Genomic DNA, 17,652 nt, shown 5'->3' with positions numbered 1-17,652 from the left:
TGGAGAGAGAAAATTGAATAGCAAAGTTAATTAAATTAAATTATAATTATTTTAAGTTGAAAGAATTAGTTTATTTAATCTCAGCCATTTATTGTAGTCTAATCTAAGGGTTTAAAATTTGTGTCAAAACTTGTGTCAAAAACATGGTGCTACGGATCCACCCCCTTAAAATATATATATAAATCACTCACTCGTTTAACTTGATTTCTTCCTCCAATGAGAATAGATTGTTACTGACAAATGTGGTAGCTTGTTCAAGCTTTCAATGACCCTGATTTTTTCGGTGAGTACATGGGTAGTGGCATTCTGTATTGCAGAGATTACAATCTTACACATGGCATTGGTGATAAAAGACATGTTTGAAGACAGAAGAAACTACCCAATACAAATCAAATGAGAAGATTTTTGTTGTTTCTTAATCATAGCATAAATTGATTTTTATAGATGTAGATCATTTAAATGCAATGATGAAAGTGTATCATTGAGTTTTACCCTTTCAAAGTTACTTAACATGCACAACTTATGTTTGACCCAAAAAAATCAAAAAGAAAGAAAAAAAACATGCACCCTATATGAATATGAGATAAATACACGCATCTCTCTCAATGGAAGCAATTGTTGTAGAGAGTTGCATAAAATTTTACCTCCAACAAAGTTTATAAAAAAAAAGCAAAAAGCCTCAAACTATCAGGTCTCACACATTTTGGATTGAATTGGATTAGATTGGTATTAATAATTAGTTATTATAAGTCAGTATAAGACATAACATGTTGGACTATTGTCTAATTTAATAAGTCAAGTAAGATGTTGGTCCGTAGCATATACTTATGAACCTTCTTCATTAATTAGCATCTCATGGGCTACAGATTGAGCCAGTTCAAGTTAAAAATAGAAAACCTGACTTGATTTTTGTTTTTTTGGGAACTCAAAGTCTCTGTTAAATTGTTAAAGGGATGTTTGAAATTGTACGCATATAGGACTTTCAGTTGGTTTAATTCTTATTCAAATTGGAAGAATCTTCTGCCTCCTACAGATTGATAGTTGCAGCTTCCCAATTACGTACTATGGGAGGAGGCAGGTGTTATCTATAGCTGGCCACAGTACTGTGCTCCTCCTCCAAGCTTCAAAAAAGTGTGTTATACTTTTAATGACATCATGTGTTACCTCTTTAATTGGAAGACAGTGTGTTCATGTTGGACTTTGAAATTATATTGGCCAAATTTAAAGTTATTATGCATTATTAGTTGCAGAAAGTAATTAAAGTGACAAGAGAGATGCTCTGAGTGTTTTGGATTTGTCTGAATTCTAAATGAAACTGTATTTAATAAATGCGTATAGAAGAATGGGAACGGCTAAGGAAGGAGTTTTTGGAGCCCTTGACGGAGTATAGTCGTCAACGCATGCGTCTTTATCTCAATCAAATGCCCTGTGTGATCAAGAAGTATTTGGAGGAGGTGAAAGCAGGCGGCAGCATCATAAAGTCGGATACATTGCTTCCACATTATATCATAAGATATGTAAAAGATAAGGATGTTGGGGAAGCAGCTGAGATTCAGTGGAAGGAAATGATGGAGAACATATACCAAGGGGAGGAGAACAAATTTAAGAACTGCTTGGCAGTGTGTAATATCACCTACGCCATGAGCGCAGCATCAATCACAGAATTGGCGGCAAGTTTGGGAATTTTGGTGTCTGAATTGAGTGAAGAGCCGGCATGGAAAGGAAAGGTGATCACTCTGGGTCCATTGCGTGATAAGCTGCCTCTGCTGCATTCGATACAAGGCAGTGATCTCAAGTCCAGGTACGACTTTGTGATCAGGGCATGCAGCAACAGCTACAGCCAGGGTGTTGATTTTGATCAGGTGTGTGATTTGATTCTGGAAGTGGCTGTGAACAATAACTTGAAGGCGGAGCAGATGATCAAGAAGGTGTTTCTGTTCACCGACTCCGTAAGATTTGGTGGCTGCAGCACATCCTGGAAGACTTTGTATGAGGCAAAACGCAGCAAGTTTAAGGAGCAAGGTTACGGGGATGATGCGATGCCACACATTTTGTTTTGGAATATTTGGGACATAGCGGGGTTTATGCATCGTGTAGAAGAACCTCATCCAGGAGTGACCCTCTTGAGGGGAAACTCGAACACATTGATCAAGTCCTTCTTGGATAATGGTGGGGAAATTAGCCGGCATCAGATCATGGAAGCAGCCATTGCCAACAAAGAGTATCAAACTCTCTCTGTGGTCGACTGAACGTAAACTCAGATTGATTGAGATCAAGATCAAGATCATCCATTTTGGAGGAATAGGACTTGACGATGTGATAGTTAGTTTTAGTAATCCTTTTATGTTATTTGCTTTATATTTTTGTCTGCCTGTCTTAGCCTAGCCTATGCTTAGCTACTAGAATTTGGATTCTGTTCAACAAAATGGTTATCTGGCAAGAGAGGCACTGTTTTTTTTCAATAAAAAATAAAATTAGACCAACAGTAATTTGTACCCGTTTTGTGTCGGCACATATTTTCACTCTTTGGAGGCTGATGCTGTGAACGATCTGAGAGCAATCACTCCAACCCTTGATTTGATCCCAATCGACGCAAGGTTCAGGCTGGGAAATGTCATTTCTTTAACTTTGTGTACTTATTTGTCAATGATGATTGTTGTGCTTCATACTGTGTAATATAGACAATGACCGAAAACTAAGGAATACTGCAGCATTTTGATGTTGATTCTAGGGAACTGACTTGCTTCCTTTCTGGTTTCAACTTGAATTTGTTGTCTTGTTTTACCAATCTTGTAGAAAAATCTAGCTTATATTTACCTCTCCATGCTTCTCAGGAAAGATAGCTGTTATCGGCAGGTGTCGTGAGTACACTGATGCTCCATAGATGGGGTATGCAATCACAAGGGTCTCCATCATCCTTATGAGTGTATGAAATCATTCTTTTTTCTCTTATGTGTAGTTTTCAGTACAAATTGTAGATATAAATTTGTCAGCTGATGGCATAATCATTTCGAGGATGGACACCCCAAATGTAAATGAATACAAGCGCCTTGTACAGAAAGTTTTGAGTTGTGAAGTAAATATCAAAATCAAGTTGGGCTGCTCAGAAGTATGCAAAACATGATTGATTTGTTGTGTTTGAAATATTGCCAACCACATTAGATTTTTCTTGCAGTAAAAATAGTGAGTATCTGTAGTTCTCGAAGATGTGATGGGCAGGGTGATATACTTTCTGGAAGGCAAGTTTTTTATTCTCTTTCGAGCTTTTGTTTTTACATTATGGCAAACATTGTGCTGAATTTGCTATCTTCTTCCTTACTTTTCCAGTTTATTTTTCTCTAAGAATGCATAACCCCAAGACCATAAAATGCTTATAAGAGAGAGAGAGAGAGAGAGAGAGAGAGAGAGAGAGAGAGAGAGAGAGAGAGATCCATTAAAGTATTACAAATTTCACTACTACTCCTGGTGACCTTGTTGTGAATGCCATAGTCATGAGGTGATGCTTCTACCTCCAAAACTCAGATTTTGAGAGCTTACCTGATGTTATGTTCTCTTGTACTGATGACTTTAAAATAAAAATCTCATTTCTTTGGTTACTCCAGCGTTGCTGTATTTCTATCGTGGGCCCGTCAAGCTATCAGAAATGCCGACTCGAGAGTATCAGGTTTTACAGTCTTAGTATCTGTTCGTATCTTTGAATCCTTACAGCCCCCATGTTTGACAATTGATTTTACCCAATTTGTATTGTTACAGTTCCCAAAACCCCGCAACGTTGGGGTGCATTGCTTGCTTTTGAGGATGAGAAAAGGTCAACCCTCACTACTGATATCATTGAGCGCATGGGAAGAAGGTAGTTACCCCTGAAATAGAACAATCTCTCGTGTGATTTAGAGTTAAGTATGATATTTTACCTTCTCTATTACAGTCTAGAGGATTTCTGTCCAGTTCGTTGATGCCATTGAATTTCAGATGATAGACTTGGATCTACTTACATCCAGAGAGACGTTAGTTCCACTCATTTTCGATCGTTCTGTTTATTTTGGAGATCGGGATGAAAATTTTATACAAAAAGGAGGGTGAATCCATATACTGCAAAAGCAGTGATGTTACAAAACAAATTTCTACAGTAGCAGAAGCCCACAAGTTTTTCGAAATCTTTACAAATAGCAAGAACAAGCACTTTGTAATTGTAACAAATGGATATAAAGCAGAGTGTTTAACTTGTATTGTATCCAAGACAAGCACTTCTAATTGTAAGCCTTCAATTACAAACACAAATTTAAATTTTCTACAGTACCATAAGCCATACGTTCCACATAATCTTTTCATGTAGCAATAACAAGTACTTTGTAACTGCAATGACAAGCAAAGTGTGTAACAACCGTATCCAAGATAAACACTTCAAATTGTAAGCCTTCAATTACAAACAATGATTTTTTACTCCATCAACACTTTCACTCAAGAATCTTTGTGCGGCTGCTGTTGCTGTGGCCATGTTGGCTGAGCAATGTAGGGATGTGTCTGTTGGCCATAAAGAGTTTGATCCATAACAGGCTTTCCCACTATCATCCCCGGAGCACCAACCTGTGGAGCATGCTGAGCAGGCATGTAATAGTAAGGCACACCATCAGTCGAACTTCCAACCGGAAGATTCCCACCTCTTGGGATTGACGCAAGTACCTCATCTTTCAAATCCTCTCTCGGGACGATATCAACCAGAAAATCAAATATATCAGTCCGCGTAATTGCTGCGGCAATGTCATTCTTTTGCAGTGTTCTTCTTTTGTTCTCCTCTGTGTGATTCCAAGACCGCAGTGTCAACTCTAGAATGAACATCTCACAGGCCCTGGCAAATATGACTGGAGCTTCGGCTGAGATCATCCTCACATCCTCATCAGCCTTCATAATCTTTTTAATCCTGGCCAATGGCAAACTGTGGTTCTTGAAATCCATAACCGCCTCAATTTCTTGATACTGTTCTGCCCAAAAACTTTGGAGTTGTTGCTGTAGTTGCTGTTGTTGTTGCTGGTGGATGTGCTGATAAGCTAGTTGGTGTTGTGCAAGCTGAGAAGAGGCTGGAGGACCTGCCGGCTGAGTAGGAGATTGCATCAATCCAACTGATCCAGTGGGAGAGAGCCCCATCATTTGGCCAGACTGATATGGGTTCACACCATAGGATGCTTGAGCTGCACTACCAGCCACTCCCATTGTTGTGGGATGCCCATGCCCCTGCTGATCCATACTGGTGTAGGTTGACAAGTAAGAAGTTCTCTACGCAGCTACGCTCCCTTTCACTGCAGAGGACAAAATAAACAATCAATATGAACACTACTGTTAAGAAATTCTAGAAAGTATAAAATTCCAAGAATCAATTTTTGAAACCCAATAAAAAGCAGACTGCTCTGCTGAATATCAACTCCAGGATTTTGAGTTCCAGATTCATGCTCGTGAGCTGACAAAATAGAAGTGCTGGATGTCAAACTTTTAACACAACCCTCCTCCTTTCAAGGGGTTTAGGACCAGCTGTGTCACTAAAAATAAGACTATAAATTATGAATATCTAATATGTAAAACCCATAGAACTTAAGCCCCATCAATTAATACTATACGGTCAAACTAAATCTTCAAAAACAATAATGGCATGTTTACTAATCCGTAATTGGATTATGAGGAATTGAATTGAGGATGAATTGAATTGAGTAGGAGTTGGATTGAAGAGAATTAGATTCCAGATTCCTAATGAAGTTGTTTACTAAACCATATGGATTGAAAGAAGTTAGATTCCAAATTCCTATTGAAGTTGTTTACTAAACCATGTGGAATTGGGGTAGGAGAGGTATTAATTACTAAAATGTCCTCATTTTTGGGTTAAGTAGATGGCATATTTGGAATTTTGAAAATTGTGCGAGGATATAATGGGTTAAAAAGATGAATTCCTAATGGGTGAATTCTCCAGGAATTAGAATACCACATCCCATTCTGCAATTGAATTCCTCCAAAATCAGGAATTCAATTCCTAATTTTGTGTGGGCCCCGCTTACTTTTCAATTCCTTGATGTGAAGTAAACGAAGGAATTCTCCATAGGCGGAATTCAATTCCTGATGAGAATTCCAATTCATGATTAGTAAACACACCATAAAAACATAAATCTCTTCCACCTGAAATCAAACATTAGAGACCCTTAACAAAATTTCCCCCACAAGGAGGTCTAGCATAATCATATTCCAGTACTCTTATATCCTAAACCAGTCAATTTTGTTACAATTAGCAATCAATCTTATCGTAATTACCGATTTCCATAGGAAATTCCCATTATTCTAAACATTGCACAACCAAGACAAAATGTTTCAAATTCAGTATTGATAAGAAAATGCAGAAACTGTTATTTGGAAACAGATACATACACAACTCACCAATTAGACCAGTGCACTGCTCAACAACTTACCTCTATAAATTGGACAAGCATGAATTGCACTTGGCATGGACTATTAGCCTTTCACTGAAAAGGCCAGAGTCTGAAAACCGCATGTAACTGTTCATACCCAAAAGACTACGCAATACACCGACACCCCAAAAGAAAAAACAAACAAAACCAAACAAAGGTTAGACCTTTATGATAACCTTGCATAATTTCCTTCAAGTAAAAAGACAAGAGTCAACTCAAAAGTCTCACACGGTCACACCTCTGCTCATCAACTCACTGAGTCAAATTGCATAGCAACATAAACCCCAGAAACCAATTGATTCCGATTTACTTCACACAAAAACACACGACTTGTGTACTATACGTACATATACCGTACCTACCAACGTATAAACAGAGTTAATTCACCATCTATACTTAAAATCAAATCCTAGGGTTCCTGAAACCCTAAAAAAAGAATTCAAGAACAGCTTTATAAGGCTAACTTTCACTACTTACAAAGAAAATTCCCAACAACATAGTACGCATAAAAATAAAAATAAAAATCCTAACGAAAATATAAAATCCATGCATAAAAGTAAAAAAAAGCTGGTACCTTTGACTCACTGCTTTCTTCCCAATTCTGGGTTTTATCCAACCACCAAAACCCTAAAAGAAAACAAAATAGTTTAATGAAAATCATATACAATTTCAAAATGAAGCTTAAGGGGAAAAAGAGAGAGAAAATCATACTAGAAGAAGAATTATTTCACAGAATATTTGGAAAATTGAATATAAGAACCCGAACCTTAAGAATGCTTTTAGGGTTCTTCTGGAAATCAATCAAATATAACAGTAAAGGAGATTGAAGTGGGGGATCGAAGTGGAGAGAGTGGGAAGATTTTATGTGTGCATTCCACTATGAAAAAGCGCCAGTTTTGGTTCGTCGTCCCAACTATAACTTTCCATTTGACTTTTTCCCTTGTGACGATTGTACCCTCCGAATTAATTCATTATTTAAATAAAAATAAAAATAAAATATCTTCTTCTACCAATCAACTTCAACTGCCTAATTTATTTATCCAATCCAATGTGTTAAATTCAAGATATTTTTGTTCAAGAGAGAATTTAAATATAAAAAAACAAAGGGCATTTAAGTACCCAGGGTGAATCTTGAGTCACCCCTTGGGTGGGCTAGAGTGCCCTGACCCATACAATTGAAATATCTAGCTTTTTATACCTACTTACAAATTATGGGCTGTGGGCTGTGGGCTGTGGGCCATGGACAGGGGTCAATTGGTTGACCTATCATTTTCTAATGATGTGCATAAATGCTTGAACTAAATACAAAGACATCTTACAAAGTGAATATTAAACTTAGGTTAAGTATATCACAATGAAGTTTATTTTATTTTCATAGTTGGGAACTAGTCTCTCTGTACGCGCTTTCGCGCATGCGAGAGTTTTTTTTTAAAAAAAATTTAAATTTATTTTAGAATTAAAAAAGATAATGAATATTTGTGTTCCATAAAAATAGGATTCATTATCTGAATTTTCTTTTAATTTTAATTTTTTTAATACGAAAAATTGTGAATTTACCATATTATCCTCATTTAATTAATAATTTCAATTCTTAATGTTTGCACTAGCCCCTTGACACATGCTCACGCATGTGCCAATTGGTTTTCTTTTTCTTTTTTATTTTATTTTTAGAATTAATAAAAGATAACAGGATAGTTATGTTCCATAAAAGTAGGACCTATTATCTTATTTTGTTTTTAATTTTAATTTTTAATATTAAAAAATATGAATTTACCATATTATCCTCATTTAATTAATAATTTCAATTCTTAATGTTTGAATTAACAAAGGGCATTTTCTGGTATTTTGAATGTTTCACCATTCTCTGCCTTTTGCTTTATATATATATACTAGCCTCTATGCACGCGCTTCCGCGCTTGCGAGAGGTTTTTTTTAAAAAAATTAAAATTTATTTTAGAATTAAAAAAGATAATGGATATTTGTAAAAATAAGATCCATTATCTGAATTTTCTTTTATTTTTAATTTTTTTAATACGAAAAATTGTGAATTTACCATATTATCCTCATTTAATTAATAATTTGAATTCTTAATGTTTGCATTAACCAAGGGCATTTTCTGATATTTTGAATGTTTCACCATTCTCTGCCTTTTGCTTTATATATATAGATATATATATATATGAGGATATTTAGATCCCTTAAGTTAGTATGACATATCTAAACATCAAGACAAAGCTAAAATACAAAGGGAAAACATCTATACAAATTGAATATTAAACTCCATTATCGACTTAAAGCATCTCCAATGGAGATGTTAAAACCAATGTTGCATTTTTAGCATGTAGAAAAATAGCTGAAATTAACTCCAACCGAGATGTCAAATGTCATATAAGCCATCAAATTCAAATTTAATATTTGATATTTGACGTCTCCCTTGAAAATGCTATTACAATATTAGAATAAGAAGTGTTTTTAAGTGTTAGTATGAATACATCTAATGGAAAATCAAGATAAGATTAGTCTAAATGAGAATATTAGGGACAACGGAATAATAATTTTAGAGGCATATGCTAGGGATGACAATTTTTCCCGCTGGATTTCAACCCTAATAGGTCAGGTGTGAAGGATAAAAAATGGCTATGGGGATGGGTTTGGGGAATTTTTGGGGTATGATGTTCGGGGAGGGATGGGGATGATATTCTAATTGTTGAGGCCCAAAAAGTCACGAGAAGCCCATGGACATTTAAAGTCCAATATAACATATAATGTTGGTCATGTGTTAATCCAACCTGTATTTTGGGAATTAACTCATTAAATAAATATAGAAATAGTGTGCATGTCATGCCAAGCCAATAATACATTTTTCATATTTCAATCATCTTCCAAGCTCACACGAACCCAAGTCATGTGGTTTACGGGGCTTGCACGAGGGATTGTGGTGTGGAAGGTTACGAAAGTCCACAAGGCCCACGAAAGCTCTTAGATAATGGAGACTTTGGGCTAGCTACTTGGGAGCACTAAACTCCAAGCCCATTACTTGGAGTTCTCCAATGTGGGTGAGCAAATGAGATATTCTTCAAGCACTCCATACTACCCACTAGAAACAAGCCAATTCCGACACTTCCTTTTACCCATAGGAAATAGTCATTTTCCAATGCCTAGCTTTACCTGTTGGAAATACGAATGTCTCAATGCTCCTTTTTACCCGTTGGAAATAGACTAACTCCAACACTTCCTTTTATCTATTGGAAACCAAGAGAGCCTTCACCTTCTATAAATTGGGAGGCATTACCTAGGCAAAACCAACTCCTCTTGATTCCTGCAAGTCTCTCAGCAACCATGAGAACTCACCCTTTCTTTAGCTGCTACAAGCATTCCAGCAGCCATCACAGTCATTCCTGAGCCATCAACCTCCATTTCTTGGTTGCTCAAGCACCCCAGCAACCATCAAACCACATTCCTTTCTCCATTCGGCTGCTGCAAGCATTCCAGCAACAATCTCAGCCATTCCTCAACTATCATAACCATTTCTTCTACTTTCTCATCCTTAAAATCCTCCATCTTCTCTGAGATTTTCCTTCCTCCACATACCCTTCCGAGCTATAAACATCATAGCCTTCAAGCCTCAAGCTTTTCCTTCCATCATCCTTCTCTTGAAACTTTTAAATCACTATAGCCATAACCACAAACGACAAGTTCTCAACACCTATACTCAAGCCTATCTATACCAAGCTAAGCACATGCATTCTCATTTGCTAAACTTGCGGGTCTTTAGCTCCCACCCTCCAACCTCTCATGCCAAGCTCACACAATCTCAGTTCAACATCATCAAGTCATTTTCAACTATGCAAAAGCACGACCAAACATTCTTTAAACTGATGGAAATCTACTCAAGCCACCCATCTTCTCTCTCTCTCTCTCTCTCTCTCTCTCTCCCCCTCACACACACACACACACACACACACACACACACACATACACACACACAAGGCTTCATCCCAAATTTGAAACACTCATCCTCTCAAGCTAAGTTGAAACTATAATCATTACCATTTTAGTAAGAAAACACTGACATCGCAAGCTATTCGTCTAACTGCCAAAAACACCTCAAGCCTTAATCCTTTCTTTATGCTCATTTTCTCTTAGCTCCCACGCCACAAGCATCTCATGCCAAACCTAATAGCATCTTGATTCACCAAAGCAAACTCTCATGCCAAGCATGTGCAACATCAATGCACCATCTCCAACTTTTTGTCTGACTGCTGGAAACATCAGCACAAAACACGCAGTCGTTGGAAGAAAAACAAAGTACTCTCCTGGGACTTGTTTCTCCCTCGGAATGCTTTGGGGCTAGTTCTCGCTAACTCATAAAAAGGGGCAACGAATGATTGATTCACTACTCTATGGCAGTCAAAGAATCAACAAACCTGGACAAGCCTTCCGACGAAAAAAGACCCAACCACTAATCTTCGACCCGAACTCTCCTGGTTTACAATATGTATATAATTTATTTTTCACATAAATATATTATTAAAATGTGTGATGATGGTGCTTGCTACCTCTATAATGATGATCATGTCTTGGACATGTTGTTTTGTTTAATAGTCTAGATTTTTAGTTAATAAAATTGAATTTATACATATGTTGTGCCTATAGTGCTTTTTTCTCGTTCAACAAAGTTATTTTTTATTCGTAGGGAGGCAGGTCGGGAAATCCATTCCCCAACTAATGTGGGGATGGAGAATCCCCAATATTGTGGGTATGAAGGCGGGGATAGGGGAAGAATGCTTAACATGGATGGGAATGACATATCCACCCTTGATTCGACCCATTGCAATCCCTAGCATATGCACCAACACATATCTCAAGTTTTTAAAACCCAATTGATGTGGTAGAATTATATTTGTGTATGTTTGAGTCTAGTGTGAACTTATTTTATTTATAACCAATACGCAATTGCAATGTTATGTATCACATTAGTTAATGTTATATATATATATATATATATATATATATAAGTGATAGTCTAAACTATAATAGGGAGAAGATTTCTCACATACACACATCATTAAGGTGCCACAGAGATTTAAGTTTGAGACCACTGATCTACAATTCAAGGCCGCTTTTTACAAGACTAGATCTTGCAATTGATATTAAACAGCTGAGACAATAATGGGTGTCAACTATACTACTCAAAAGGAAGATAGAATGATAAATAGTAGAAGGGTTAGATAGGTATGGAGGCCAGCCTTCATGACCAATGAGACGGGCCAAAACTAGGCCCGAGCCCAGTTCAATTTGGAAATCTGTCCCGATCCAGCCTACTAGCCGGTCTGCATCAGATTATGGACCACTGTTGGTGTCCCAACCCGGTGTAATAATACATGTTATGTTCCTTTCTGATGGTGTGTTGTTGACCACTTCTTTTATTTTCCCCATCATTTCTATAACTACCATTACAGAAGTAACCATCCAATTCACTCAAACTTAAAGGTGCTTCCAGCCAAACCAGTGCCACAAAATGCGAATTTGCTTTGAGCGAGTTACAAGACTATGTTACCAAAAACCCTAAACCCAATGCCATTCAGTTGATAGCAAATTTAGTAGCTGATTGTCACCAATTGGTCCAGTAGTATTGGGTATTGAAAATATGGAGCTGGTATTTGTGAGGAATTTTTTAGTGTTGCGATCATCCTGTCACTTGGTGTTACTAATCTACATGTTAAAATATTAGTAGATGACAATATGTCATGAACTTAGGTATAGGTATAGTATTGATAAATAAAACCATAAATGGATTAATGCACCACATAACCTTTTGAGTGTCGCACCGAAAAATTACTCTTACGTTATATAATTGCATTATGCGTCAACGAAAAAGCATTGAAACCTTAATTAATACAACTTCATAAAAAGATAAAAAGCATAGCTGTACAACAGTAGAAGCTAGAATACAGCGAGCAACTACAACAAGAAGAGAAAACAAAGCCCTCATACAAAACATCAACACTTATCAACAACAGTCACCATTACCAGGTATTTACATGGCCCCTCCCTCCCGGATGTATGCCTTACATTCAACACCATATAAAAGCCTCTCCCCTAACCGCCCTCCCTGAAATGGATACAGATTTTGAAGACTGCACTCTATCAGGAAAATCTCTACTTTGTGGCTGCAAAAACTGCTGGCCCTTCCACCTGAAATTTCAACCCATCAAGTTGACAAAAACAACAAAATTTGTGGTTGATATGAACATCAATAGAAGTTGGTGTAATTTGTCACCATCTGATGATATGCTATTATTGGTTCCTTGACGGACTGTTGCCAGTCAATATAGGAGGACAACTATTTTTGTTGCCTCTAGTTCTTTGAGATCTTGTAAATGATTCCCACAAAAAAAATAGTGACTTTATATTACCTTAAATGTTGCACCCCAGAACTCTTCTTCAGTAGCAGGTATAGCAGTGATCTTGTTTTTAGGATTCTCATAGCTTCTCAGGCCTCCAACCGCTGTGGAGTAGAAGCATCCTGCACAAATCAATAGCACCATTGTTAACAAAGAACAGAGATTTTAATTTAATTTTTTCTTATTATTTGGGGGATCCAAAAGTCAAAGAATTTAGGTGTGCCAATTGGGTTCCTGAAAATTCTATCAATGAATCCAGCGGCTGTGATTTCTCACCTTGAGGGAATGAGGCAAGTGACTTGCCACAAGCACCCTTAAGCAACTCTGCGTCATCAGCAAAGGCCACATATCCATCAGCGGTGATTCCCCAAGACAGAGGCACCTTGCCATATTGGTCCTGTCAAAATTTCACAAAATCCAAATTGATTGTTGTTAGAGGTCAATCAAAGCAGCAATTAGCTTTACCAAATCAAATTAATAAGATTATTTGCTTGGATGAGGTGGAAGGACTTACAGAAGCCACGAACAAGGTGGAGGTGGACTTGTCAAATACTATGAAAGCAAAATTTCCACTGAGGTGGCCAACCACATGGTTAGGTGGGTAGGGGGCCCGGTCTCGCAGTGCCTTGTAGGCCTCAATCACCAAAAGCACTTCATTTGCAAACTTGGCTAGTCCATATTGCTGCCTCAAGCTTCCCAAGTTGTCAAGGGCTCCCTCAAACAAGCAGAATATCTCATCCTTCACTGCAAATGACCTGCAATTTTTCCCATTCTCAACACTCAGATATTGCGAACCAGAACAGTGGTCTTGGATATTTATTACTAGAAGCTAAAATCTTAACATGGGTGCATTGTTCATAAAGAATATTCCAATTTTTACATGATCAATATTAAGAGGGGGATTTGAACACGACCTCCACCGAGGACTAATTACTCTTGACCAGTTAAGCCCCTTGAAAAACAGACTATTTATTCCAATTCTACATCATCAAACAACTAGGCTATGGTCCCAACTCTCCACACCTATGGATATGGACTGTCACTATGGTGCAATTATTTTGGTGATGGAAGACTTCACAAATATATTACTGTGGGAAGTTTCTTTTCAATGATGCATGCCACACATTAAGATTTTCAATTAATGCATGTTTTAATATTTAATATGTATCTGCCAAAGCATCTGGTTCAAAGAAATTGACTTGCAAATTAAAGATCTACACACAAATATTTCTTCACGACATCATAGTTGTGATGTATGTGAGAAAAATTTCCTTCTCTTATAACTTAGACTATATATATATATATATCTGTAAAATATTTATAATTAAAAAAATAGAGCGTGCCCCTTGGACACCTCGTTGACACATCCTTGCAAGCATCTCTCCATCGTTCATTGTATCAATCCTAAACCAAGAAACCATCGGGGTCCCACCCCACACCCCACCTACGTCATGCCCATCGTCAACTGACCCCACCTCCTTCCACAACAATTCTTGGATGGAGAATTTTAAACTGATTGGGGATAAAGTAAATAGTTTTGAAACACTATTCCAAATATAAAATACAATTAAGAAAAAAGAAAAGAAAAGAAAAATATAATTTTTAAAAAGGGGCCACAAATCCATAATTTTGGTAAAGTTTGTGTGATCAAATATTTTAGATACTGCCACGTGGCGGTCCATTCGAAACAACAAAGTCAACAGAATCTTGATTCTAGATAGCGTCGCCTGGCGGTCATGTGAGACCACCTCCTCCCCCTATCAGTAACCGCCAAGAGGCCAACCTTGGTTTTCTTGCTAATCCCGATGGTCCGATTTCAGATGATCATCAGATCCAGGATCGATCATGATTATCAAATCTAATCATGATCATGATCATGATCATGATCGATCATACTTTCATCACGCACCAAAACATAATAAATTTTAAATTTTAAAAAAATATCGCGAAAAGTAAAGAAGAAATAAATTTTAATCTCCTACGCCAATCACGCACTTCCTTTTATGAACACTTTATTTTTCACTCTTACGCGCTAGTTGCTCGGTTTGATCAATAACGAATTGGTATCGAGTGGTGGTGGATGATGAGTCATCACAACAGTTAAAACGACATCGCAGCGCGTTTTGTCTTACCTCGGCTGTAACGCTGACTCGTTGCTGTGGCTGTAGGCTAGCTGAGCATGGTCGCCGACCTGTACGGACACGGCGTTCCCATTGTTCTGGACGAAGCGGTTGACCAGCGCCGCCGCCGTTATCTTTGGAGACGGAGTGCGGCTGCCGGCGGCCACCAGCTCGTCCGGCGGCGATACGATCGCGCTGCTGAAAACTCCCAACATGATTGATCGCTAGCTCGAAAATGAAGAAAAAGAAACAAAATCTGACGAAAATCTGAACAAAATCTACTCTCTCTCTCTCTCTCTCTCTCTGAATTTTTTGCTATGGAGTTGAGAGCTCGGACATGGGATCGTTTGCAATGGAGGGTGGGGGTTTTTTTTATAGGGAGGGGGCGTGGGTATTATCGTCATTTTTCGACGGAAGCTTGTGACTTGCGAGTTTTTCTGTTGTATTTTTTATGGAATTTTCATTTTCTGTTGTCTTTTTTTCTTCTTTTAAAACAGAATAATCCAATCAAGCACGACGAGGCATGTGGTCTGTGGGACCCGCTGGTGGCGATGATTCCCGAGCCTGTGGGGCTCCTAGGCTAATTGAATCAGTGAGGAAGGATCTGATCAGGCACGGAAGTGTCTAGATGTTCCTTAGTTTGGATTGCTAATGTTGCCGTGGCACGTCGGCAAGTGTTTAGATTCCGCGTCGGTGATATGTCGGATTGCTGGTCGCTGAATTTTCCTGTTTTAGTTTTCATGATTTGTGGCGAAATTACTGGAATTGTATGCTTTGGAAATAAATAGGGGATGATTTGTTTTCGGTTTTTCTTTTTCGCTCTTTGTGCACTTAAGGCCCATTTGATAATTTTTTTTTTTCTTTTTTCTTTTTTCTTTTTTCTTTTTTCTTTTTTATTTTTTGTGTTAAAATATAGAGAAAATAAAAATGAGAATGAGAATAGAAATAAGGATGAGAAGGGAGGATAGGAGAGAAGAGTAACAAAAGTGAAAACAAAATTTTGAAATAAAATGAAAACAATTTCAAAATTTTTTTAATTTTTGGGTAACAATTGTTAGAACTTAGAAATATTGGATAGAAAATCCATTTAACGATATTTTCGTTTGTGTGGCGTTTGTTTTTTTATTTTTTGTTTTTTTTTTGGAGAAACCTCGAAAGAGAAATTTAGGGTAGTTTATTGAATTGTTAAAACAGAATAAGGTATGAACCTTCAACCTTGACCCTTATTTATAGAATCTTTTAAAAGGGCCAAGGGCCAAACCAAGAACTGTCACATGGGCGGGTTATAAATTGTTCCTTTTTTTTTTTTTTTTTTTCATTTAAGGAGCTGCTAGAGTAGAGTAGACTAATTTTTTGTGGAATGGGATGGGCTAATTTTCATAAATATGCTAAATTTCCTAAAATAATATTAAAATCTTATTTATCTAATTATTTTGAGTGAACTAGAGCAGTGATGGACTCAGAAATCTTATATCGTAGGGTCATAGTATAAAAGTATAAATTTTTTTTAATGGTTTTGGAGGGGGTGGGGGGCATGGTCGGTGGGGGGTGGGTGTGGGGTGGAGATTGGGGATTTAGGATTGAGGAGAAAAGAATGGGGTTTTGAGATGCTAGGGTCGGGTGGAGGGGTGTTGAAATTTTTTTTTTATTTTTTTTAAAGACCTAGACCAAAATGATGTCGTTTTGGCGAAGTCATATAATAAAAAATTCGCTGGGTCAAAACAATATCGTTTTGGTCAGGGCTCATTTAAAAAATAATAATAACCGATTAGTCAAAACGACGCCGTTTTGGCCAGCGTGTTTTAAAAATAATAATAAATACTGGGTCGTTTTGGCCAGCGTGTTTTTTTTCAAAAAAAAATTGTTGGGTCAAAACAACGCTGTTTTGGTCAGCATGTTTTAAAAAAAGAAAAAGTCTATAGGGTCGTTTAACCCCGCTGTGGGTCCGTCCCTGAACTAGAGTCCACCCTAATCGAAGGGTGATTGCAACCTTGAAATGAGCCTCTTGAATAAAATCCACCCTAATCTAAGGGTGATTACGGCCTTAAAATAAACGTATTAAATAAAATCAGGGTGTCTTAAACAACACTAGAAAAACTTTTGAAATAAACCAAACTGATTTGTTAATCCTATGAGGTGAGGTGAGGTGCAAACAAAATTTGATTTGGCCTTCAATGCGTGCGACTCAAGCTACATGCCTACATCCCAGTGTTAGGGCTTAGATATTGGTGGCCACAAAGTATCCTATATAAAAGTACTTTTATGATGGTTGAAAGCAATAGTATCATACAATTCAAATCTCACATAATTTTGAATAATTTATTAGAAAAAAATATAAATAAATAAAAACCTTAGCGAAAAAATGTAAGCGTAAGTTTATATTAATTTGCAACATGTTCAAAGGTCATCCTTCAATTTGTAATATTAATTTCAAATTAAACTCTAGCAAAGTTTTGACACTATAATTTGAATCTGTTCTTTTATTCATGTTAATACATCATCTTATTTTCGATTTTTTATTAATTCAAACCCATATTTTATAATTTATCTTCATCAATTACCAAATTATATGTTTTTTATATTATAGGGGTATGATGAATTCAATTTATTTTTGCTGATATTTCTCCATATAATAATTAAAATAAGATGGGTCCAAGTTTTTAAGTTCCAAAAAACCAT

General features: G+C 37.0%; 3 protein-coding genes across 6 annotated transcripts; 1 reads left to right on the top strand and 2 right to left on the bottom strand.

Annotated features, from left to right (window-relative positions):
* Nucleotides 1,329–2,249, top strand: LOC18789920. The gene has a single exon (XM_020570835.1). The coding sequence runs from the start codon at nt 1,329–1,331 to the stop codon at nt 2,247–2,249; it is 921 nt and encodes a 306-aa protein (XP_020426424.1).
* Nucleotides 4,165–7,343, bottom strand: LOC18790267 (nuclear transcription factor Y subunit C-3). 4 transcript variants are annotated; one of them, XM_020554437.1, is made up of 5 exons: nt 7,213–7,343; nt 7,021–7,073; nt 6,675–6,804; nt 6,447–6,551; nt 4,165–5,294 (listed from the first exon to the last, which is right to left on the bottom strand). In XM_020554437.1, exon 5 carries the CDS (start codon nt 5,239–5,241, stop codon nt 4,459–4,461), a length of 783 nt encoding a protein of 260 aa, XP_020410026.1. In that variant the 5' UTR covers nt 5,242–5,294; nt 6,447–6,551; nt 6,675–6,804; nt 7,021–7,073; nt 7,213–7,343; the 3' UTR covers nt 4,165–4,458. The 4 variants fall into 4 exon arrangements, with proteins under 4 accessions (XP_020410026.1, XP_020410025.1, XP_020410027.1 ...); XM_020554436.1 differs by having other exon boundaries at nt 6,685–6,804; XM_020554438.1 differs by lacking the exon at nt 6,675–6,804.
* Nucleotides 12,270–15,334, bottom strand: LOC18789641 (stem-specific protein TSJT1). The gene is made up of 5 exons (XM_007223792.2): nt 14,986–15,334; nt 13,368–13,608; nt 13,130–13,250; nt 12,866–12,975; nt 12,270–12,644 (listed from the first exon to the last, which is right to left on the bottom strand). Exons 1-5 carry the CDS (start codon nt 15,186–15,188, stop codon nt 12,609–12,611), a joined length of 711 nt encoding a protein of 236 aa, XP_007223854.2. The 5' UTR covers nt 15,189–15,334; the 3' UTR covers nt 12,270–12,608.

This window comes from Prunus persica, chromosome G1, assembly GCF_000346465.2.
Source record: "Prunus persica cultivar Lovell chromosome G1, Prunus_persica_NCBIv2, whole genome shotgun sequence".
NCBI classification, from domain to species: domain Eukaryota; kingdom Viridiplantae; phylum Streptophyta; class Magnoliopsida; order Rosales; family Rosaceae; genus Prunus; species Prunus persica.
Note: the sequence above shows the minus strand (reverse complement) of the source record. Positions and strands in the feature narration are given on the sequence as shown.